This window comes from Scyliorhinus torazame, chromosome 16 (genome assembly GCF_047496885.1).
Source record: "Scyliorhinus torazame isolate Kashiwa2021f chromosome 16, sScyTor2.1, whole genome shotgun sequence".
Lineage (NCBI taxonomy): Eukaryota > Metazoa > Chordata > Chondrichthyes > Carcharhiniformes > Scyliorhinidae > Scyliorhinus > Scyliorhinus torazame.
Genome location: NC_092722.1, coordinates 72,696,778 through 72,723,713, shown reverse-complemented (window position 1 = coordinate 72,723,713; position 26,936 = coordinate 72,696,778). Strand labels below are relative to the sequence as shown.

The window sequence follows — 26,936 nt, the reverse complement described above, 5'->3', positions numbered from 1 at the left end:
ACACACACAATCTCTCCCCCTCACTCTCTCCCACACACACAATCTCCCCCTCACTCTCTCCCACACACATGATCTCTCCCTCACTCTCCTCTCCCACACACACAATCTCTCCCCCTCACTCTCTCCCACACACACAATCTCTCCCCCTCACTTTCTCCCACAAACACAATCTCTCCCTCACTCTCCTCTCCCACACACACAATCTCTCCCTCACTCTCCTCTCTCACACACACAATCTCTCCCTCACTCTCCTCTCTCACACACACAATCTCTCCCCCTCACTCTCTCCCACACACACGATCTCTCCCTCACTCTCCTCTCCCACACACAATCTCTCCCCCTCACTCTCTCCCACACACACAATCTCTCCCCCTCACTTTCTCCCACAAACACAATCTCACCCTCAGTCTCCTCTCCCACACACACAATCTCTCCCTCACTCTCCTCTCTCACACACACAATCTCTCCCTCAGTCTCCTCTCCCACACACACGATCTCTCCCTCACTCTCCTCTCTCACACACACAATCTCTCCCCTCACTCTCTACCACACACACGATCTCTCCCTCACTCTCCTCTCCCACACACACAATCTCTCCCCCTCACTCTCTCCCACACACACAATCTCTCCCCCTCAGTCTCTCCCACACACACGATCTCTCCCTCACTCTCCCACACACACAATCTCTCCCCCTCACTCTCTCCCACACACACGATCTCTCCCTCACTCTCCTCTCCCACACACACAATCTCTCCCCCTCACTCTCTCTCACACACACGATCTCTCCCCCTCACTTTCTCCCACAAACACAATCTCTCCCTCACTCTCCTCTCTCACACACACAATCTCTCCCTCACTCTCCTCTCTCACACACACAATCTCTCCCCCTCACTCTCTCCCACACACACGATCTCTCCCTCACTTTCTCCCAAACACAATCTCTCCCTCACGCTCCTCTCTCACACACACAATCTCTCCCTCACTCTCCTCTCCCACACACACAATCTCTCCCTCACTCTCCTCTCTCACACACACAATCTCTCTCCCTCACTCTCCCACACACACAATCTCTCCCCCTCACTCTCTCCCACACACACGATCTCTCCCCCTCACTTTCTCCCACAAACACAATCTCTCCCTCACTCTCCTCTCCCACACACACAATCTCTCCCTCACTCTCCCACACACACAATCTCTCCCCCTCACTCTCTCCCACACACACAATCTCTCCCTCACTCTCCTCTCCCACACACACAATCTCTCCCCTTCTCCCACACACACAATCTCTCCCTCACTCTCCTCTCCCACACACACAATCTCTCCCCCTCTCTCCCACACACACAATCTCTCCCTCACTCTCCTCTCCCACACACACAATCTTTCCCCCTCTCTCCCACAAACACAATCTCTTCCCCTCTCCCACACAACCACAATCTCTCTCCCTCTCACTCCCACAAACGCAATCTCTCCCGCTCACTCTCTCTCACAAACACAATCTCTCCCCCTCATTCTCTCTCACAAACACAATCTCTCCCCCTCTCATACACGCACAATATCTCCCTCTCTCCCATCCACAATCTCTCCCCCTCACTCTCTCCCAAACACAATCTCTCCCCCTCTCCCACAAACACAATCTCTCCCCCTCTCCCACAAACACAATCTCTCCCCGTCTCCCACATACACAATCTCTCCCCCTCTCCCACAAACACAATCTCTCCCCCTCTCCCACACAAACACAATCTCTCTCCCTCTCACTCCCACAAACACAATCTCTCCCCCTCACTCTCTCTCACAAACACAATCTTTCCCCCTCATTCTCTCCCACAAACATGATCTCTCCCCCTCACTCTCTCCCACACACACAATCTCTCCCCCTCACTTTCTCCCACAAACACAATCTCTCCCTCACTCTCCTCTCCCGCACACAATCTCTCCCTCACTCTCCCACAAACACAATCTCTCCCCCTCACTCTCTCCCACACACACAATCTCTCCCTCACTCTCCTCTCCCACACACACAATCTCTCCCCTTCTCCCACACACACAATCTCTCCCCCTCACTCTCTCCCACACACTCTCCCTCACTCTCTCCCACACACTCTCTCCCGGTCTCTCTTCCCCTCTCTCACACACAATCTCTCCCCCTCTCTCCCACAAGCACAATCTCTTCTCTCCCCCACACACACAATCTCTACCCCTCTCTCCCACAAACACAATCTCTTCCCCTCTCTCTCCCACACACAATCTCTCCCACTCTCTCGCACACACACAATCTCTCCCCCTCTCTCCCACAAACACAATCTCTCCCCTCTCCCAAACACAATCTCTCCCCCTCTCCCACAAACACAATCTCTCCCCCTCCCTCCCACAAACACAATCTCTACCCCACACATTCTCACACACACACTCTCTGTCTCCCCCTCTCCCACACAGTCTCTCTCTCACACACACACACTCACACTTTCTCACTCACAATCTGTCTCCCTCACAGTATCTCTCCCTCACACACACATTCCCTCTCACACTCTTACTCACAATGTCTCCCTCACACACAGTCTCTCTCCCTCACACACACATTCCCTCTCATACTCTCTTACTCACAATGTCTCCCTCACACTCAGTCTCTCTCCCTCACACATACATTCCCTCTCACACTCACTCACAATCTGTCTGCCTCAAACACACACGGTCTCTCTCCCTCCCACACACACATTCCCTCTCTCACATTCTCACTCACAGTCTTCTCCCTCACACACACACTCACCATTCCCACAGCCTCTTCCTCAGAGTTTCATCATTCCCTCTCCCTCCCCCACCACCAACCTCCCCCTCTCAATTCTTCAATCCCTCACCGACCCACCTCCCTCTCAATCCCTCCAAGCCCACCCGAACGATCTCCTAGACGACATTAAATGTTGGAAAACACTCACAGAGATCCCGAGGAGACAGAGCGAGGAGAGTACTTTTTGTCCGGGGCGCTTCATTTTGACAGAAGGAGGGGATCTTGCGCAATTGCTGGGCGAGCTGTCGAGCGATTGAGGAAGTGCGATGGGAGAGCCGTGTGATTTCCCGGAGAGAGTGGGCGATGGATGGGGGTCGCTGTGCGGGTGGGAGAGAGCAGCTAAGCTGGAGGTCAGAGACCCCCCATGTCCTGCCCGAGCTGGGCGCCGAGGTGAGGGGGGTAAAGCTCGCAGGGGTTACACACCCTCGTGGAGGGGGGCAGGGAAACTGGCCCTGTGTCAATGTCACATTCTCCAGCCATGAGTCACAATTTTTTTCGGAAATATATGTTAAACAAAACATAAAAATTACACAACCGCCCCAAAGACCAACTTACAGTTTATCATCTCCCCTTTTCAAACAGAGCCCAACTTCACCCTCCTCCAGATAAGAGCCCATGTCCCCTCACACCCATACATCCCTCACTCAATACCCCCTCACTCAATAATACCTCCTCACACCCATACATCCCTCACTCAATACCCCCTCACTCAATAATACCTCCTCACACCCATACATCCCTCACTCAATACCCCCTCACTCAATAATGCCTCCTCACACCCATACATCCCTCACTCAATACCCCCTCACTCAATAATACCTCCTCACACCCATACATCCCACACTCAATACCCCCTCACTCAATAATACCTCCTCACACCCACACATCCCTCAATACCCCCTCACTCAATAATACCTCCTCACACCCATACATCCCTCACTCAATACCCCCTCACTCAATAATACCTCCTCACACCCACACATCCCTCACTCAATACCCCCTCACTCAATAATGCCTCCTCACACCCATACATCCCACACTCAATACCCCCTCACTCAATAATACCTCCTCACACCCATACATCCCTCACTCAATACCCCCTCACTGAATAATACCTCCTCACACCCATACATCCCTCACTCAATACCCCCTCACTCAATAATACCTCCTCACACTCATACGTCCCTCACTCAATACCTCCTCACCCAATAATACCTCCTCACACCCATACATCCCTCACTCAATACCCCCTCACTCAATAATACCTCCTCACACCCACACATCCCTCACTCAATACCCCCTCACTCAATAATACCTCCTCACACCCACACATCCCTCACTCAATACCCCCTCACTCACTAATAACTCCTCACACCCACACATCCATCACTCAATACCACCTCACTCACTAATACCTCCTCACACCACACATCCCTCACTCAATACCCCCTCACTCACTAATACCTCCTCACACCAACACATCCCTCACTCAATACCCCCTCACTCAATAATACCTCCTCACACCCATACATCCGTCACTCAATACCCCCTCACTCAATAATACCTCCTCACACCCATACATCCCTCACTCAATACCCCCTCACTCAATAATACCTCCTCACACCCATACATCCGTCACTCAATACCCCCTCACTCAATAATACCTCCTCACACCCATACATCCGTCACTCAATACCCCCTCACTCAATAATACCTCCTCACACCCATACATCCCTCACTCAATACCCCCTCACTCAATACCTCCTCACACCCATACATCCATCACTCAATACCCCCTCACTCAATAATACCTCCTCACACCCATACATCCCTCACTCAATACCCCCTCACTCAATAATACCTCCTCACACCCATACATCCGTCACTCAATACCCCCTCACTCAATAATACCTCCTCACACCCATACATCCCTCACTCAATACCCCCTCACTCAATAATACCTCTCTCACACCCATACATCCCTCACTCAATACCCCCTCACTCAATAATACCTCCTCACACCCATACATCCCTCACTCAAAACCCCCTCACTCAATAATACCTCCTCACACCCATACATCCCTCATTCAATACCCCCTCACTCAATACCCCCTCACTCAATAATACCTCCTCACACCCATACATCCCTCATTCAATACCTCCTCACTCAATACCCCCTCACTCAATAATACCTCCTCACACCCATACGTCCCTCATTCAATACCCCCTCACTCAATAATACCCCCTCACTCAATAATACCTCCTCACATCCATACATCCGTCACTCAATACCCCCTCACTCAATAATACCTCCTCACACCCATACATCCCTCACTCAATACCCCCTCACTCAATAATACCTCCTCACATCCATACATCCCTCACTCAATACCCCCTCACTCAATAATAGCTCCTCACACCCATACGTCCCTCATTCAATATCTCCTCACTCAATACCTCCTCACTCAATACACCCCATAGATCCCTCACTCAATATCTCCTCACTCACTAATACCTCCTCACACCCATACATCCCTCAGTCAATACCTCCTCACTCAATACCTCCTCACTCAATACACCCCATAGATCCCTCACTCAATATCTCCTCACTCACTAATACCTCCTCACACCCATACAACCCTCACTCAATACCCCCTCACTCAACAATACCTCCTCACACCCATACATCCCTCATTCAATACCTCCTCACTCAATACCCCCTCACTCAATAATACCTCCTCACACCCATACATCTGTCACTCATTACCCCCTCACTCAATAATACCTCCTCACACCCATACATCCCTCACTCAATACCCCCTCACTCAATAATGCCTCCTCACACCCATACATCCCTCACTCAATACCCCCTCACTCAATAATACCTCATCACACCCATACATCCCTCACTCAAAACCCCCTCACTCAATAATACCTCCTCACACCCATACATCCCTCATTCAACACCTCCTCACTCAATACCCCCTCACCCAATAATACCTCGTCACACCCATACGTCCCTCACTCAATACCCCCTCACTCAATAATACCTCCTCACACCCATACATCCCTCACTCAATACCCACTCACTCAATAATACCTCCTCACACCCATACATCCCTCACTCAATACCCCCTCACTCAATACCCCCTCGCTCAATAATACCTCCTCACACCCATACATCCCTCATTCAATACCACATACATCCCTCACTCAATACCCCCTCCCTCAATACACCCCATACATCCCTCACTCAATACCACCTCCCTCAATACATCCCATACATCCCTCACTCAATTCTCCCTCCCTCAATACACCCCATACATCCTTTACTCAATACCCTCACTCAATACACCACATACATCCCTCACTCAATACCCCCTCCCTCAATGCACCCCATACATCCCTCACTCAATACCCCCTTCCTCAATACACCTCATACATCCTTCATTCAATACCCCTCACTCAATACACCACATACATCCCTCACTCAATACCCCCTCTCTCAATACATCCCATACATCCCTCACTCAATAGCCCCTCACTCAGTACCTCCTCACTCAATCCCTCACTGAATATCCACTCAATACCCTCACTCAGTACCTCACAGCCATACATCCCTCACTCAATATCTCCTCACTCAATACCTTCTCACACCATACACCCCATACATCCCTCACTCAATACGTCCTCACACCATACACCCCATACATCCCTTACTCAATAGCCCCTCACTCTATTCACCCCATACATCCCTCACTCAACACCTCCTCACTCAATACATCCTCACACCATACACCCCATACATCCCTCACTTAATACCCCCTCACTCAATACTCCCTCACTCAATACACCCCATACATTCCTCAGTCAACACCTCCTCACTCAATACTCCCTCACACCACACACCCCATACATACCTCACTCAATATCCCCTCACTCAATACCCCCTCACTCAATACACCCCATACATCCCTCACTCAACACCTCTTCACTAAATACCACCTCACTCAACACCCCCTCACTCAATACCCCCTCACTCAATACCCCTTCACTCTATACTCCCTCTCTCAATACTTCCTCACACCATACATCCCTCACTCAATACCCCCTCACTCAATACCTGTCATGTGAGAGTACCTTTACAAAATGGGTGTTTATTAGTGATGTCAGAGTGTGGGTGGAGCTGGGCTGTCTGTCAGCTTTTTACTTTCATTTTAGGCAGCTTGCTGCAGGGTGTGCTTTAGTTTCGTTTTCAGTGTTGGAGCTGACGCCAGACAGAGCAGGTGTGCTGTTGATCTCTCTGCCATGAAAAGACTATCTCTTGATCATCTAGTGAATTCAGAATTATAAATGTTTTCAGTAGTGAATATAAACCTGATGTGCTTCTGCTAAAAGGTGTTTCTTCTGTCTGCTTGATGTTATTTGGGAAGTTATTAAGGATTACTTAATGTTGTATTTTTTGGGGGTTGTATTTGAATTGATGGTTGCTAAGATATTCACTGTTATGTTTTAAAAAGGTTAACTTGAGTTCATAGAATAAACATAGTTTTGTATAAAAAATTACTTTTCCATTTCTGCTGTACCACACCTGTAGAGTGGGCCGTGTGCTCCCCATACCACAATCTATTAAAAGTTGCGGGTCAGGTGAACTCCATGATACACTCTGGGGTTCTCTAAACCCTGGCCCATAACAAACTGGTGGCTCATCAGGGATAAAAGTCTATCTATTGGATTGGCTGAGTGAACTTAAAGACAGTGAAGGGTGAGCATATTGTGGTTGCTTTTCAGGTGTGGTATTCTAGTTTAAGTGGGGAGTGTGTTGTGGACAATGGCTCTTTCAGAAGCTCTGATGTTTTTGGGGGTGGAGACGGTCACACGCAGTACCTTACGGACAGAGACTAAAAGCAGACTGTAAGATTTGGCAAAAACATTGCAGTTAACATTCCCTGACAAAATGTGAAAAGATGAGGTAATTATGGCGGTGGCTAAGCATTTAAAGTTGCCTGACATACAATTTGACTCTTTAGAAATGGCAAAAATTCAGTTACAAATTAAACAAATGTAACATGAGAAAGAATTAAAGCAGCTTGAATACGAAAGAGAGAGAAGAAAGGAGAAAAGAAAGAATAGCCCAAGCAGAACAAAGAGAAAGGGAGATACAGATCAGGGGAAAAGATAAAGAGAGAGAGTTGAACTTCAGAAAATGGCCATGAAACATGACAGCCAGTTAAAATTGGCAGGCGTAAAGGGAAATGTACAGTTGGATGACGGTGATGAGGATAGTGAGAAAGACCGTAACAGTCAAAGGCTTGGTGGAAATCTATTTAAATATGTCCAAGCATTGCCAAGGTTTGATGATAAGGAGGTGTTATGGGCGAGGCATTTTCAGAACCCCAAAATGTATCATGGAGTTCAGCCAACCTCCCCCTTTAATGTATTTGTTGCTTTTCCTAGCACACGGCTTGTTCCCTAGGCGTGGGATTACAATTATGGACACGTGGGTTTTTAAACACAAAACAATTTTTATTCCATGAACTCAACTTAACATCTTAAATAAACATTGGCTCTCTTAACACCCCTTACTTCAAAGATAACTCAGAAAATATTGCAACAGTAAACAATTCCTCAAAATGTTCCTTCAAACTTCCAAGAGACTTAACAGCTTTAAACAGAATCACATCAGGTTAAAGGCTTTACAATTATGAGTTTAAATCACCCAAATGATCCAGAGATAAACTTTCATGGCAGATATCACAGCAAATCCAGCTCACTGCAAAACACAGACAAACACCCAGTTAATTTCCTCCAAACTGCAGCTCTCTGGAAACACACAGACACACACAAGCTCTTTTTCAAACTGAAACTAAAATCTGCAAAATGGCTGATCTAAAGCCCATTCCACCCACTCTCTGACATCACTGGTTTCTTAAAGGTACATTGCTTAAACATCCATGTCTTAAAGGTACTCTCACATGACAGAGGTAGAAGCCTTTTTGATTTCATTTGAGAAGGTAGCTAAACAAAGGAAATGGCCACAGGACATGTGGGTATTACTGATTCAAACAAAGCTGGTAGGTAGAGCTAGTGAAGTGTTTGCATCACTACCGGAAGAGGTATCTGGGACGTATGAGTAGGTGAAAAAATCCATCTTAGGTGTATATGATCTGGTGCCTGAAGTTTACAGACAAAGGTTTAGAAATGTAAGGAAAGAATTTGGTCAAACATACATGGAGTTTGAAAGGACCAAACAGGATAATTTTGATAGGTTGATAAGGGCTTTGAAAATAGACCAAACGTATGAAGCTCTCAGAGAAATTATACTTTTGGAGGAGTTTAAAAATTCAATACCTGATGTAGTGAGAACTCATGTGAAAGAGCAGAGGGTTAAAACTGCGAGATTAGCAGCGGAAATGGAAGATGATTATGAATTAGTTCATAAATCAAAGCTTGGTTTCCGACATCAGTTTCAGCCTGTGTGGGATAGAAACTGGGGAGATGAAAAATACTCAAGTGGGAAAGGTGACCTGATGGGAGATAATAAGGAGAGTGTACGTCAGACTAAAAAAGAAATCCAGGAAGGTGGAAGAAACATGAAAAGTTTCAAATGTTTTCACTGTAATAAACTAGGCCATGTAAAGTCAGTGTTGTTGGTTGAAGAAAAGCACTGGGAAGGCTGATGTGGTAAAACAGGATAAGACAGTGGGATTTGTGAAAGCGGTAAAGGAAAGCCCAAGTGAAGCGAAGGAGGTGCAAAAGATCAAGAGGTGGTTGATAAGAAGATGCCAGATGTCTTTAAAGAATTTACTTGTGTGGGTAAAGTTTACTCATGTGTATCAGGTGGAGCAGGTAAAGAAGTCACAATTTTAAGAGACACGGGAGCTAGTCAATCTTTAATAGTAAGAGATGTGGAGTTATGTAGTTTGGGAAGAATGTTGCCCGAAAAGGTGGTAATAAGTGGAATTCATGGTGAGAGGTGTAGTGTTCAATTATATAAGGTAAGGTTGGAAAGTCCAGTGAAGAGTGATGAAGTGGTAGGAGAGTAATAGATAAACTATCTTGTCCAGGAATACAGTTTGTCTTGGTAATGAAATAGCTGGATTGCAGGTGGGAGTGATGCCTACTGCGGTTGATAAGCCAGTGGAAAATCAGACAATTGAAGTGTTGAAGGACGAATATACTGGGATTCTTCCGGATTGTGTGGTAACAAGGTCGCAAAGTCACAGGTTAAGACAAGAGGAGATATCGAAGAGTGAAGATGAAGTGGAATTGCAATTATCAGTAACGATTTTTGATCAGATGGTTGAAAAAGAACAAGAACAGGTGGAGGATGAGGTGGATATTTTTAGTTCAGGCAAATTGGCGGAGTTACAACAAATGGATATAGAAATAAAACGGATGTTTCAGAAAGCATATGCGGAAGAGGAATCTGAGTGTATACCAGAGTGTTATTACCGTAAGTGATGTGTTGCTGAGAAAATGGAGACCTTTACATGTGCAGCGGAAGAAAAGTGGGCAGAAGTTCATCAAGTAGTATTGCCAGTATTGAGGAACCAGTGGGAGGTCATTTGGGAATAAGGAAAACTCAAGCTGAAATACAAAAACATTTTTATTGACCTGGACTACATAAAGATGTTGTTGAATTTTGTCAATCATGTCACACAGGTCAAGTGATAGGGAAACCTCAAGCAGTGATAAAACCAGCGCCCTTAATACCCATTCCAGTACGTAATATTACAACTAAAAAGATTGTGAAGGAGTTACTTAAAGTATTTACTAGATATGGACTACCCACAGATGTACAATTGGATCAAGGATCAAATTTTACCTCAAGGTTATTCAAAGAAGTAATGGATAGTTTAGGAATAAAACAATTTAAATCAACTGCGTACCATCCAGAATCGCAGGGAGCGTTGGAAAGGTGGCATCAGACATTACAGACAATGTTGAGGGCTGATTGTCAAGATTATCCAGAGGATTGGGATAAAGGAATTCATTTTATACTGTTTGCAATTAGGGATGCACCTAATGAGTCAACCAAATTTAGTCCTTTTGAACTAATTTTTGGTCATGAGGTAAGAAGACCACTTAAATTGATTGAGGAAAAATTGGTGAATGAGAAATCAGAAATTACATTATTGGATTACATGTCAAATTTTAGGGAATGATTAAATAGAGCAGGTGAAATGGCCGGACAACATTTAAAAGTTGCACAAAATGTGATGAAACGGGTAGCGGACAGGAAATCCAAAGTTCGTAGTTTTGCCTGTGGAGATAAAGTTTTAGTATTGTTACCAATGGTAGGTGAACCGTTAAAAGCAAGTTTTTGTGAACCTTATCAGATTGAAAATAAATTAAGTGAGGTGAATTATGTGGTAAAACACCAGATAGAAGGAAAACACACCGAGCGTGTCATGTGAATATGCTTAAAAGGTACTTTGAAAGGGAAGGAGAGAAAAAGAGGAGGTTTAAATGATTCTAACTCAAAGTGATGAACCAAATCCAGATGAATGTAAATTTGATATACTTCAAATTAAATTGGAAAACGAGGATGTTCTTAAAAATTGGGATAAATTGTTGAGTTACCTTCCAGAGGAAAAACGGACTGACCTGAAAGAGTTATTGATATCACATTGGCAAGTTTGTGGAGATAAATTGGGAAGTACTAAAATGGCTATACATGATGTAGATGTGGGAAATGCTGTTCCAACCAAACAACATCCATACAGACTTAACCCTTTAAAATTGGCACAGGTTAACAAAGAGATTGAGAGTATGCTTAACAATGGCATAATTGTAGTGGGTTGCAGCCAATGGAGCTCACCCAAAGTGATGGTACCTAAACCAGATGGTACCCAACGGTTGTGTATGGACTCTAGAAAGGTTAATGCAGTTACAAGAACGGACTCTTATCCTAGCCCACGTTTCAAGGATTACATTGAGAAAGTGGGACAATCAGCTTTTATTTCCAAACTGGATTTTCTTAAAGTTAACTGGCAGCTTCCTTTATCCGAAAGGGCGAAGGAGATTTCAGCTTTTGTGATTCCAGATGGTATATACCAATTCAAAGTTATGCCACTTGGCATGAAAAATGTCCCAGCCACATTTCAACGGTTAATTAAAAAAGTTGTTTCAGGATTACCCAATTGTGCGGTATACATCGACGATCTGGTAATTTTCGGCCAGACATGGACAGAACATTTAAAACACCTGATGGAGTTATTTGATCAACTTCAGGAGGCAGGTTTGGTGATAAACCTAGCCAAAAGTGAATTTGGAAAAGCCCAAGTCACTTTCCTTGGCCATAAAATCGGACAGGGTCGAATGGTCACACGGGATGTGAAACCAACAGTTATTGAGGAGTTTCCGATACCCTCAAGACGAAGGGAAATAATGCGTTTTCTTGGCATTAGTGGATTTGATCGAACATTTGTGCAAACGTTTTGTAGCGTGATTGCTCCACCGATGGACTTGCTGAAGAAACGTCGAAAATTTCAATGGACAGCTGAGTTTCAACCGACATTTGACTGCCTGAAAGCTGTGATAACCAATGCTCATGTATTGGAGAATTACAAGGGACACTGTGATGAGATTGAACTAAAGTATCTGACTTTAAAGAGAAATGCCGAGGCGTAGAGAAATGGACGGATCGTGCAAGGACCTTCTTGTTCAAAGAGACTGTCAACCGAGAAGGATTTCAGTTGGAGGAAGAAGAACAGAAATGGACTATATTATTATATCTGTTTGCGTGTGTTGTTTTTTGAAATGAAAAAGTATATTTACTGTGTGCATTCTTAAAGAATGGTGAAAAGGTGAAAAATGAAACCATCTTGAAGTTGATGGTTTGTTTTTTTCTTTGGGGGAGGTGTCATGTGAGAGTACCTTTAAGAAATGGGCACCTTTAAGAAATGGGTGTTTGTTAGTGATGTCAGAGTGTGGGTGGAGCTGGGCTGTCTTTCAGCTTTTTACTTTCGTTTTAGGCTCTTTGCTGCAGGGTGTGTTTTAGTTTTGTTTTCAGTGTTGGAGCTGAAGCCAGACAGAGCAGGTGTACTGTTGATCTCTCTGCCATGAAAAGACTATCTCTTGATCATTTGGTGAATTCAGAATTATAAATGTTTTCAGTAGTGAATGTAAACCTGATGTGCTTCTGGTAAAAGGTGTTTCTTCTGTCTTCTGGATGTTGTTTTGGAAGTTATTAAGGATTACTTAGTGTTGTATTCTTTGAGGGCTGTATTTGAATTGATGGTTGCTAAGATGTTCACTGTATGTTTTAAAAAGGTTAACTTGAGTTCATAGAATAAACATCGTTTTGCATAAAAAATTACTTTTCCATTTCTGCTGTACCACGCCTGTAGAGTGGGCCGTGTGCTCCCCACACCACAATCTATTAGGTGAACTTCATGATACACTTTGGGGTTCTCTAAACCCTGGCCCATAACATAACCCCTCACTAAATATCTCACATCATACATCCCTCACTCAATACTCCCTCACTCAATACCTCCTCACTCAGGGCCTCACACCATACATCCCTCACTCAATACCCCTCACTCAATACCTCACACCCATACGTCCCTCACTCAATACCCCATCACTCAATGCCTCCTCACTCAATACCCCTCGCTAAATACTTCACATCAGACATCCCTCACTCAATACCCCCTCATTCATTACCTCCTCACACCGTATACCCTAATCATCCCTCACTCAATACCCCCTCACTAAATACCTCACACTATACATACCTCACTCAATACCCCCTCACTCAATACCCCCTCACTCAATACACCCTTACTAAATACCCCCTCAAACCCATATATCCCTCACTCAACCCCCTCCCTCAATACCTTCTCACTCAATCCCTCCTCACACCATACACCCCCTCACACCATATACCCCAATACACCCCTCACTCAATATACTCCTCACTACATACACCCCACAGCACATACATTCCTCACTCGCTAAATCCCTCTCTCAACACACCCTCACTCAATATCCCCCACTGTACACCTTCACTCAATACACCCTCACCTCATACACCCCTCACTAAATACCCCTTCACCCCATACACCCCACACTTAATACATCCCGCACCACTTACACCCCTCAGCGCATTGCCCCTCACTTGATAAACCCCTCTCTCAATACCCCCCTCATTCCATAGCCTCCTCACCCCATATCTCCCACACTATATACCCCTCACGCAATACCCCGCTCACAATTTATCCCCTCATCCCTTAACCCCTCATTCCTAACCCCCTCACACCACATACCCTGCAATAAATATCCCGTCACCCCAAAATCCCTCAATCTCTCACTCAAATATACCTCTCAGCCCAAACACCCTTCATTCAATACACCCCTCACTCAAAACACCCTCACTCAATTTGCCCTCACCCCATGCATCCCTCCCTCAATACGCATCAACTCATTCATGCCTCAATTCAATCCCACCTCACCCCATATACGCCTCATTAAATACACCCCTCACTCAATACACCAGTCACAAAATACTCCCAGTCACAAAATGTTCCACAAAATCCGCTCAGTCCATACACCCCTCACTCATTGCCCCCCTCACTAAATGCCTCCTCTCACTCAACACACCCCTCACTCAATACCCTTTCACCCCATACACCCCACACTTAATACATCCCTCACCCCCATACACCTCTCACCCCATACATACCTCACTTGTGTTCCGGGTTTTAACCTTCTCGATAAATGCAAGTGGATTGTGGTCTATATAAACCAAGCTTTGTTGATTGCCATGGTGGACATACACTCAAAGTGCTGCAGAGCTAGCAGCAAAGCTAAAGCTGCCTTCTCAATGGTGAAATCTGTTCTTTGTCACGGATTTAGCTTTTCCAAAAAATATCCCACTGGCCTCTCTATTCCTGTATCATCACCTTGTAGTAACGCTGCCCCCACCCCAGGTCACTGGCATCTGTGACCATTTTAAATGGTCTGGAAAAGTCCAGAGTGGCCAACACCAGTTTGTCCACTAGTATGGCCATCAATCTCTCAGACCCTACTTGGCGTACTGTGGACAACAGTGTTTTCACTTGTTGCTGCAACATGTACAACATGCATTGTACTTCAGTCTCTAACTGAGCCAGTCTCCATGGTTTTAATTAAGATGGATGTGGCTTTATTCGTTCAGAGTTTCTTATGTCTACATCATGATTAATTAGCAGAGTGCTCACTGGTTAAAAGCAAATGACTGCAGATGCTGGAATCTGAAACGAAAGAGAAAGTTCTGAAAAATCTCAGCAAGTCTGGCAGCATCTGTAGGGAGGGAAAAGAGCTAACGTTTCGAATCTGATGACTCTTTGTCAAACCTAACAGACAGCGAAATTGGGAAATATTTATACTGTGGAGTGAGAATGAAAGATGAGTCATAGCCACAGAAACCCAGGGAAACCGGGTGCTAGTGGCCACAGAAACCAAGGGAAAAGAGTGCTAATGGCAGTCCCTAGAGAGAACAAAAGATGTGAAGGGTCAAACAGCAGGGAAACTAACATCAGAGGATGAACTGTAGATGTGGGGGGAGGGGAAGGGGGAAGCAAAGAGGAGAAAGGTAAAGGAAAGGTGGATAAGATTGGGGGTGGGGGTGGAAATTAAATGTATATTAAGAAAGAAAGAAATGGTATAAAAGACAGTTAAAATGAAATGAAAACAAATGGGTCGAGGTGGGGTAGAGCTGATCATCTGAAGTTGTTGAATTCGATGTTCAGGCCGGAAGGCTGTAGCGTGCCTAACCGGAAGATGAGATGTTGTTCCCCCAGTTTGCGTTGCGTTCACTGGAACATTGCAGCAGGCCAAGAACAGACATGTGGGTATGGGAGCAGGGTCTTTTGTTAAAATGGCAAGCAACAGGAAGGTCAGGGTCCTGAATGCGCACAGACCGAAGATGCTCAGCAAAGCGATCACCCAGTCTGCGTTTGGTCTCTTCGATATAGAGGAGACCACATTGGGAGCAGCGAATGCAGTAGACCAAATTGGAAGAGATGATAGTGTTCACGTCTGCTGTTTGTATTCAGATCCTTCGGATCAATACAAATCCTGAGGTCACCATTGGGTTTCTTAACGCACTGAGCTGACCCAATCAGTAGGTTCTGTGATCTTGGAAATGATTCCAAGGTGCTGCATTCGTTCCAGTTCTTGCTTGATGCGGTCAGGTAACGGAGCAGGAACTCATCTTGGAGAGTGTCCCACTGGTTTAGCATTTGCTTTTAGTTGAATATTGTATTGAAAAGGAAGAGTACTCATACCTTCAAATACCTGAGGAAATTTAGTGAGGATGCTTTCAATATCTTTCTGCACAGATGGAAGAGGTTTGGCTGTGCTTTAGGTTTGTTTCACAAGGTGTAAGTCTTGACAGGCTTGTGCTTCTAATAGTGAAGATCATTTGGCTTCTACAATCTCGAACTTCAATGATTTCACAGTGTTGTCTGTCACTAAGGGATAGCATGACCCTAAAGAAGTAATCGTGTTACCATTGTAGTTACGTAAGTGGCAGTCGGCTTTCTGAATCATAGGACTATGACAAAGTTGTGATAAATCAAGAGTATTAATTAAATTTGCAGATGCTCCAGGGTCCAGTTTGAACACAATCTCAGAACCATTGACTTGTAATGGAGTATTCCATTCAGGTTCCGTGTTAATCGATTGCATGGGATGCAGTATCTGTGGATACAAAGTGTTCTTTACAGTTGTCTGGAACTTCTCAACAATTCCCACAAATAAAGAATCTTCAAGCCAATAAGCATCTATATTAACATTAGGGTTATCCATTTTGGAGGTGTCTGCACTTGTATTAACACTGTGAACATACAAGTGTTTCTTCATAAATTTGAAGTTTTGAAGTGTGTCCCTTTCAATGCAGTTCTGCATTGAACAGCAAAGTGATTCGGTCAGCCATGTTTGGAGCACGTTTTTCCATGTGCTGGACATTTTTTATGTGGGTGGGCGTGTCCACAACGTCCACACGTCATGACGTTGCTTTTGTCATGCGCAAATTGGTTGCGTGCATGCGCAGAATGGTCTTCATCCAATTCGCGTAGTTTGTTGAAGTGCGCATGTGCAAATTTTTCTCAACTGCGCCACAGATCCAACGCATTCGGCCCAGAGGTGCGTTTTTGCACCCTTTCCCTGAATTAGCATTTCTGAATACTGATTTTTGGATGTTTCGTTCGCTCTACACATTTCAATTGCATCTTCCAATTTTAATTCTTTTTGCCTTCATAAACGTTCTCTGAGTTTCTCATCTTTGATGCCAAAAATGATTTGATCCTTGATCATTGAGTCTGACGAAATTAAGAAATTACAGGTGTGTGACTTTAATCTTAAATCAGTAATGAAGCAATTTATGGATTCTCCATCTTTCTGCACTCTCGTTTTAAAGACAAACCGTTCATACGTTTCATTAATTTGAACTTTGCAATGAAGATCAAATTTGTTAATAACTTTATCAAATTTATTTTATCATCTTCCGTGGAGAATTGAAAAGAGTTATATAGTTCAATAGCCTGTGGTCCAACCATTGTTAAAAATAACACAAGTTTTCTGTTATCACTAGCGGTATCTAAATCTGAGGCAGAGAGGTACAGTTGAAATTGCTGCTTTAATATTTTCCAATTTACATCAATTTTACCTGAAGTTCGGAACTGTTTCAGAGTTCGCAGTTTCTCCATGAGGTCTGGACTTGTCTGGATCAAGGAAAACCCAAAAGCTTTCTATAGGTATGTCAGGAATAAGCGAATGACTAGGGAAAGAGTAGGACCAGTCAAGGACAGGGATGGGAAATTGTGTGTGGAGTCTGAAGAGATAGGCGAGATACTAAATGAATATTTTTCGTCAGTATTCACTCAGGAAAAAGATAATGTTGTGGAGGAGAATGCTGAGCCCCAGGCTAATAGAATAGATGGCATTGAGGTACGTAGGGAAGAGGTGTTGGCAATTCTGGACAGGCTGAAAATAGATAAGTCCCCGGGACCTGATGGGATTTATCCTAGGATTCTCTGGGAGGCCAGGGAAGAGATTGCTGGACCTTTGGCTTTGATTTTTATGTCATCATTGGCTACAGGAATAGTGCCAGAGGACTGGAGGACAGCAAATGTGGTCCCTTTGTTCAAAAAGGGGAGCAGAGACAACCCCGGCAACTATAGACCGGTGAGCCTCACGTCTGTAGTGGGTAAAGTCTTGGAGGGGATTATAAGAGACAAGATTTATAATATTCTAGATAGGAATAATATGATCAGGGATAGTCAGCATGGCTTTGTGAAGGGTAGGTCATGCCTCACAAACCTTATTGAGTTCTTTGAGAAGGTGACTGAACAGGTAGATGAGGGTAGAGCAGTTGATGTGATGTATATGGATTTCAGCAAAGCGTTTGATAAGGTTCCCCATGGTAGGCTATTGCAGAAAATACGGAGGCTGGGGATTGAGGGTGATTTAGAGATGTGGATCAGAAATTGGCTAGCTGAAAGAAGACAGAGGGTGGTGGTTGATGGGAAATGTTCAGAATGGAGTACAGTCACAAGTGGAGTACCACAAGGATCTGTTCTGGGGCCGTTGCTGTTTGTCATTTTTATCAATGACCTAGAGGAAGGCGCAGAAGGGTGGGTGAGTAAATTTGCAGACGATACTAAAGTCGGTGGTGTTGTCGATAGTGTGGAAGGATGTAGCAGGTTACAGAGGGATATAGATAAGCTGCAGAGCTGGGCTGAGAGGTGGCAAATGGAGTTTAATGTAGAGAAGTGTGAGGTGATTCACTTTGGAAGGAATAACAGGAATGCGGAATATTTGGCGAATGGTAAAGTTCTTGAAAGTGTGGATGAGCAGAGGGATCTAGGTTTCCATGTACATAGATCCCTGAAAGTTGCCACCCAGGTTGATAGGGTTGTGAAGAAGGCCTATGGAGTGTTGGCCTTTATTGGTAGAGGGATTGAGTTCCGGAGTCGGGAGGTCATGTTGCAGCTGTACAGAACTCTGGTACGGCCGCATTTGGAGTATTGCGTACAGTTCTGGTCACCGCATTATAGGAAGGACGTGGAGGCTTTGGAGCGGGTGCAGAGGAGATTTACCAGGATGTTGCCTGGTATGGAGGGAAAATCTTATGAGGAAAGGCTGATGGACTTGAGGTTGTTTTCGTTGGAGAGAAGAAGATTAAGAGGAGACTTAATAGAGGCATACAAAATGATCAGGGGGTTGGATAGGGTGGACAGTGAGAGCCTTCTCCCGCGGATGGATATGGCTGGCACGAGGGGACATAACTTTAAACTGAGGGGTAATAGATATAGGACAGAGGTCAGAGGTAGGTTCTCTACGCAAAGAGTAGTGAGGCCGTGGAATGCCCTACCTGCTACAGTAGTGAACTCGCCAACATTGAGGGCATTTAAAAGTTTATTGGATAAACATATGGATGATAATGGCATAGTGTAGGTTAGATGGCTTTTGTTTCGGTGCAACATCGTGGGCCGAAGGGCCTGTACTGCGCTGTATTGTTCTATGTTCTATGTTACCAGACACCTAAACGACCCTCTTATGGACTGACCTCATTAACACTACACCCCTGTAGGCTTCACCCGATGTCGGTGTTTATGTAGTTTCATTGTGTACCTTGTGTTGCCCTATTATGTATTTTCTTTAATTTCCATTTCTTTTCATGTACTTAATGATCTGTTGAGCTGCTCGCAGAAAAATACTTTTCACTGTACTTCGGTATACATGACAATAAACAAATCCAATCCAATCCAAAAGAGTGACTATCAGAAGCATGGGCGTGTGCGAGTTATTCATAATATTCTCGAGGCCTTTATATTTTTTGGGAGGGCATGTGGTTACGGGCATTTGTTGGAGTTTCTTGTGCAAGTTTATATTTTTTTCTTCCTTTGTCAGACGGATATTATTTTTTTTTATTAAAGTTGGACTTGGGCAAGGGGGCCTGGTGATAAGAACATAAGAACTAGGAGCAGGACTAGGCCATCTGACCCTTCGAGCCTGCTCGGTCATTCACTGAGATCATGGCTGATCTTTCGTGGACTCAGCTCCACTTTCCCACCCGAACACTATACCGTTTATTCCCTTATTCTTCAAAACACTATCTATCTTTATCTTGAAACATTCAATGAAGGAGCCTCAATTGCTTCTCTGGGCAAGGAATTCCAGAGATTCACAAACCTTTAGGTGAAGAAGTTCCTCCTAAACTCAGTCCTAAATCTACTTCCCCTCATTTTGAGGCTATGCCCCCTAGTTCTGCTTTCACCCGCCAGTGGAAACAACCTGCCCGCATCTATCCTATCTATTCCCTTCATAATTTTATATATTTCTATAAGATCCCCCCTCATCCTTCTAAATTCCAATGAGTACAGTCCCAGTCTACTCAACCTCTCCTCGTAATCCAACCCCTTCAGCTCTGGGATTAAGTTAGTGAATCTCCTCTGCACACCCTCCAGTGCCAGTACGTCCTTTCTCAGGTAAGGAGACCAAAACTGAACACAATACTCCAGGTGTGGCCTCACTAACACCTTAAACAGTTGCAGCATAACCTCCCTTATCTTAAACTCCATCCCTCTTGCAATGAAGGACAAAACTCCATTCGCCTTCATAATCACCTGCTGCACCTGCAAACCAACTTTTTGCGACTCATGTACCAGGACACCCACGTCCCTCTGCACAGCAGTTTTAATATTTTATATTTTAAATAATAAACCCTTTTGCTGTTCTTCCTACCAAAATGGAGAACAAAAATGATTATGGCTGTTTCTTTGTCTTTAATCTAGGTAGGGTCGCCCAGCTGAAGAAATAGCTGACGGAACGGAGTGGTGGGGTAACTATAGCTCATTATTTTATTGTAGTTTTAGATAATAAGAACATAAGAACTAGAAGCAGGAGTAGGCCATCTGGCCCCTCGAGCCTGCTCCACCATTCAATGAGATCATGGCTGATCTTTTGTGGACTCAGCTCCACTTTCCGGCCCGAACACCATAAACCTTAATCCCTTTATTCTTCAAAAAACTATCTATCTTTATCTTAAAAATATTTAATGAAGGAGCCTCTACTGCTTCACTGGGCAAGGAATTCCATAGATTCACAACCCTTTGGGTGAAAACGTTCCTCCTAAACTCAGTCCTAAATCTACTTCCCCTTATTTTGAGGCTAAGCCCCCTAGTTCTGCTTTCACACACCAGTGGAAACAACCTGCCCGCATCTATGCTATCTATTCCCTTCATAATTTTATATGTTTCTATAAGATCCCCCCTCATCCTTCTAAATTCCAACGAGTACAGTCCCAGTCTACTCAACCTCTCCTCGTAATCCAACCCCTTCAGCTCTGGGATTAACCTAGTGAATCTCCTCTGCACACCCTCCAGTGCCAGTATGTCCTTTCTCAGGTAAGGAGACCAAAACTGAACACAATACTCCAGGTGTGGCCTCACTAACACCTTATACAATTGCAGCATAACCTCCCTAGTCTTAAACTCCATCCCTCTAGCAATGAAGGACAAAATTCCATTTGCCTTCTTAATCACCTGTTGCACCTGTAAACCAACTATTTGCGACTCATGCACTAGCACACCCAGGTCTCTCTGCACAGCAGCATTTTTAAATATTTTGTCATTTAAATAATAACCCCTTTTGTTGTTATTCCTACCAAAATGGATAACCTCACATTTGTCAACATGGTATTCCATCTGCCAGACCCTAGCACATTCACTTAGCCTATCCAAATCCCTTAATGCCATGTATCTTTATTTTATGCAACAACCTTTTGTGTGGCACCTTGTCAAAGGCTTTCTGGAAATCCAGATATACCACATCCATTGGCTCCCCGTTATCTACCGCTCTGGTAATGTCCTCAAAAAATTCCACTAAATTAGCTAGGCACGACCTGCCCTTTATGAACCTATGCTGCATCTGCCCAATGGGACAATTTCCATCCAGATGCCTCGCTATTTCTTCCTTGATGATAGATTCCTGCATCTTCCCTACTACCGAAGTTAAGCTCACTGGCCTATAGTTACCCGCTTTCTGCCTACCTCCTTTTTTAAACAGTGGTGTCACGTTTGCTAATTTCCTATCCGCCGGGACCACCCCAGAGTCTAGAGAATTTTGGTAAATTATCACTAGTGCATTTGCAATTTCCCTAGCCATCTCTTTTAGCACCCTGGGATGCATTCCATCAGGGCCAGGAGACTTGTCTACCTTTAGCCCCATTAGCTTGCCCATCACTACCTCCTTGGTGATAACAATCCTCTCAAGGTCCTCACCTGTCATAGCCTCATTTCCATCAGTCACTGGCATGTTATTTGTGTCTTCCATTGTGAAGACCGTCCCAAAAAACCTGTTCAGTTCCTCAGCCATTTCCTCAACTCCCATTATTAAATCTCCCTTCTCATCCTCTAAAGGACCAATATTTACCTTAGCCACTCTTTTTTGTTTTATATATTTGTAGAAACTTTTACCATCTGTTTTTATATTCTGAGCAAGTTTACTCTTTTAATCTATCTGTTGCCCCATAAAGATTTCCCAGTCCTCTAATCTCCCACTAATCTTTGCTACTTTGTATGCCTTTTCCTTCAATTTGATACTCTCCCTTATTTCCTTCGATATCCACGGTCGATTTTCCCTCTTTCTACCGTCCTTCCTTTTTGTTGGTATAAACCTTTGCTGAGCACTGTGAAAAATCGCTTGGAAGGTTCTCCACTGTTCCTCAACTGTTTCACCATAAAGTCTTTGCTCCCAGCCTACCTTAGCTATTTCTTCTCTCATCCCATTGTAATCTCCTTTGTTTAAGCACAAAACACTAGTGCTTGATTTTACCTTCTCACCCTCCATCTGTATTTTAAATTCCACCATATTGTGATCGCTCCTTCCAAGAGGATCCCTAACTATGAGATCCTGAATCAATCCTGTCTCATTACACAGGACCCGATCTAGGACCGCTTGTTCCCTCGTAGGTTCCATTACATACTGTTCTAGGAAACTATCGCGGATACATTCTATAAACTCCTCCTCAAGGCTGCCTTGACCGACCTGGTTAAACCAATCGACATGTAGATTAAAATCCCCCATGATAACTGCTGTACCATTTCTACATGCATCAGTTATTTCTTTGATTATTGCCTGCCCCACCATAATGTTACTATTTGGTGGCCTTTAGACTATTCCTATCAGTGACTTTTTCGCCTTACTATTCCTGATTTCCACCCAAATGGATTCAACCTTATCCTCCATAGCACCGATGTCATCCCTTACTGTTGCCTGGATGTCATCCTTAAATAACAGAGCTACATCACCTCCCTTACCATCCATTCTGTCCTTCCTGATGATGATCTTACCATTTTTGTTTTGTCTGTGGTTAGAGGTAGTTGAGGTAGGGTATAGGTGTCTTTGTTCACCTTTTGGTGGAAATGGCTGACTCCGGATCAAGTTGGTGGTTGGGGGAGGTTGAAAGCCCCTAATTCGGTTGGTCACCTGGAATGTAAGGGGTTGAATGGACCAGCGAAATGGTTGAGGGTATTTGCTCGTTCCTGAGACAAAGTGTTGATGTTGGGACAGGATTCGCGGAGTTCTACGGCAGCAAAATTGGTGCCGCACCTGGACAAATTCAGCAACTGTCAAGGGGCTAGCACTGACGCCATGTGGAACACAATCTATTCCAATGAGAAATGGTGCTGGATTCGCCAGGTCTGTGATTGACACTCAGGAGGCTGACAAGCTGCAGCTGCCTATATACACTGCACCCCCCACGTACACACATCCCAGCCAACAAGATGGCAGCAAGGGGAGTGGCACCCCATTTCAGCGACGTTAATCTGGAGACCCTTCTGGACGCAGTGGAGGAGATACGGGCGACCCTGTACTCTGGCCCAGGAAGGAGGCGACCAGCTGCCTCTGTCTATCGCGTCTGGGAGTAGGTGGCAGAGGTGGTCAGCGCCTCCAGCAACACCGTCCAGACTGGCCAGCATTGCAGTAAAAAACTGCACAACCTCCTCAGGGTGGCCAGGGTGAGTAGGCAGCGCTGTGCCCCTGGTAGCAACCCCCGTCCCGCTGCCCTCCCCATCCAGAGTGCAGCAGAACCCCCACCCTACACCACATGCTGGCACCCATACCAGCTGCCATGGCCATTGAGGCCACCAGCCACCCACACCCTGGGCTGCGTACGTCGGACTGTATAACACTGGCATTTTCTGTTCCCACCCCACCCCCAGGAGAAGGCTGCCAATAAACGTCTGAAGCGGGAGAAAAGAAAACTAGAGGGGGACCCCTGGTTCTGTGGCACCTCACTGTGGCTGAGCAGAGCACCCTGCACATGGTTGGCAGCCCCGAGGAAAGGAAGGTCGCCGGGGTGGAGATAGGCTATGAGCTAGGAAGTGAGACCCTGCTGAGTTATGGTTCCGCATGCCACGTGTGTCATTCCTTCCACCCCCACACCCACCACCCTCACCCCCACCAACCCCACTTCTCCCATCCCAGCCCGCGGCCTAATCATGCATCTTCTCCTGTGTCTCGCAGGACCCGCTGGTGATGGGGTGAGCCCATCTGGTGTCCCTGCCCGAGCCAGTGCCACAGCCGGATTAACCCCCTACACCCCCCCCCCCCCCCCCCCCCCCCCCACGGTGTGCCGACCAGATGATGAGGAGAGCAGCACGGGCGGCAGTCCTCAACATGAGAGCCAAGACACCCTGGAGCTCGAGTCCAAGGATTAACATTGATTTCCCGTCCAACACCCTCCACCATCCCAGAGATACTCACCTCGGTTGGGACACTATCTGATGCGCATCACACAGCTGCTCCGCTTCAGCAGGTGGAAGTAGGAACAACCGAGAGGCGAACAGTCGGAGGGTAGGCCGAGCCGAGGAACTAGCTGCCGTCCAGACGGGTCTCGGGCTTCTATGATCCCATCCATAGTGGAGATGTAATCGCAGAGCCAGGGACTACAAGAAGAGTTGTCGGCGAGCATCCAGCTGGAGGAGTCCAACTGCGTGCGGGAGCAGGAGATGGTACCAACCATGTGCGGTACGCAGGCCAACACCGCAGGGGTAACGTCCGCAGTGGAGGCATTGGGGTGACGGTTTTCGCAATGGATTGGCTTGTCCAAGGCCTGGGGTAATCTGTGCAGGCGGTGGCCGAGGCCCGGGACAGGGCTGCCCCATCACAGGCAGCCATGTGCCAGAACCACCTGCACATTGCAGTGGTGCTCCTAAGGGTGGACCAGCGGGCCATGGCTGAGAACACTGGCGGCATTTCCCAGGCACAGGCCGACGTGGCGCAGACACAACGGGAGATGGCGCAGTCACTAGCTGATGTGGAACAAACCCAGAAGGTGGTGGCTGAGTTGCAGCATGATGTGGTGCAAGTGGGGCCATCGAGCACCCCGAGGAAGGAGGAGGTGCTGGAGCTCGTGCTGGTGGATTCCCGCAGGGGAGGTGCCGGAACAATGCAGCACCTCGGACTCCCCCCTCCTGTCCCTGGTGGGCAGTGGCCAGAACAGGGCGGTACCATGCCTCCTGGAACACCCGAGCAGCAGCCGGGCCATCCAAGCCCGGTTGGCCCAAAGGGGACCCAGGTTGTTAGACGACACAAGCGGGCAACATTTACCATTGTTCCCCAAAAGGAAAATTATAAAACCTCCTGCGCTTGAAACCCCATCACATAAATTTGCGTAGGACGCGTCACTATAAACTATCAGTTTCAAGTGCCTAAGGTCACCTAAAACCGGGAACTTCAAAACACACTCCTGCATTTTTAGTTTGGCCAACGCTTTATTTGCTCTTATTATGTCTTCCACTTAGGGATCATTCATTTTTGTACTCAACTCTAAGACATCAAAACTCACGTCCGGTGCAGTCAGTTGCCCAATTAAACTTCGCAGTTGCTCTTTTTCTATCTTTGAAACCATTGTGTCTTTTTGTGAAACTCGGCCACGACTAATTGCTATTGGGCTGATGCTTTCCAAATAAGATTGCTGACGTAAAGTTGCCCCAAACTTAGTCTGTCCAATTTCCAGTCCAATATATTTAAATGCACCGGTAGCCTGACTTCCAACCCTGAATTCTTTCCTCAAACCAGAGATGACAATAGCTTCAAAATCACTAGTCCCACCCCACAAAAAATCATCGACATGCATCATAAAAATGCCAGAAAGATTTCCTTTATAGTGCCAGTAAAACATTGCACGATCTGCTTTCAACTGGCAACAGCCTAACTTTAACAAACTGACCTTACAGAAAAATACCAGACTCTAGATGCATCATTTAATCCAGATACACATTTGTTCAACTTCCAGAGTACCCCTTCTGTGTTAGGTGCTTCTTTCGGAGGACAGAGAAAAATGTCTCTCTGGAGCTGATGCCCCTGCAAAAAGGCAGCTTTTATATCTATAGGTTTGCATTCCCATGCCTTTGTGGCTAATAGAGCCAAGAAGATCTTTAAAATAACCTTTCCTGCTGTAGGTGAATCTACCCTTAAATCCTGATCTTCTCAGTTTTCTTCAAATCCCCTTGCTACAAGCCTGGCCTTTGCCTTATAAGTTCCATCTGAAAGAACCTTTTCTGTGCAAATCCATCTGTGGGATAGAGCTCTTTGTCCCCTATCCGGTACTTCCGAGTATACCCCAAATTCACTCCAACTATGCAATTCTTGCTGTTTAGCTTCTTTGATTACTTTTTCATCTAATTTATTTGAAGCCACCAAAATCTCACGTGCATGTGGGCTTCCACTTCTAGTCTTTTCGTAGTTTCCTAGTCTTACTCATGTTCCGAGATCTTGATAAACTACGTCCCCTCTCCCGCCTGGTATCTCGTTCTGTGGGATGTCCTTTCAATAGTTCTCGACCTTTTCCTGCGGACCTGTTCACTATCCGATGTACTATCTGAACTGGCACTGCGTTTCTGTGCCCTCCATTTTTGAACTTCGTTTTCCCAATCCATTGTCTTGACTCCTTCCCCTGAATGCTGTACATTCAACCAATGTTTATACTTTCCAGTGGCCTTCCCTGCTCGACTAATAACAGTTGCATCCTTCCATTGACTAGACCCTTCAGGCAAGTATGTCACTTTTGTACCAACTTTTGGCAGTTGCCCTTTCAGAAAAATGGCCTGTTCTAATTCATCAGAAGTGTTGTGTTGCTCTACAGAAACCC

At 45.5% G+C, this 26,936-nt stretch overlaps 1 protein-coding gene and 1 long non-coding RNA gene across 2 annotated transcripts in view; one reads left to right on the top strand and one right to left on the bottom strand.

Moving 5' to 3' along the window:
• Positions 1-3,084, bottom strand: part of LOC140392871 (uncharacterized) — a 46,007-nt gene extending 42,923 nt beyond the window's left edge. Inside the window, exon 1 of the mRNA XM_072478613.1 lies at positions 2,931-3,084. Within this exon, the coding sequence (XP_072334714.1) occupies positions 2,931-2,984 (54 nt within the window). The 5' untranslated portion in view covers positions 2,985-3,084. The remainder of the gene's footprint in view (positions 1-2,930) is intronic.
• LOC140392872 (uncharacterized) overlaps positions 3,068-26,936 on the top strand; it is a 40,116-nt gene continuing 16,247 nt past the window's right edge. The window contains exons 1-2 of the long non-coding RNA XR_011935445.1: positions 3,068-3,172; positions 20,572-20,618. This is a non-coding gene — a long non-coding RNA (uncharacterized lncRNA). The remainder of the gene's footprint in view (positions 3,173-20,571; positions 20,619-26,936) is intronic.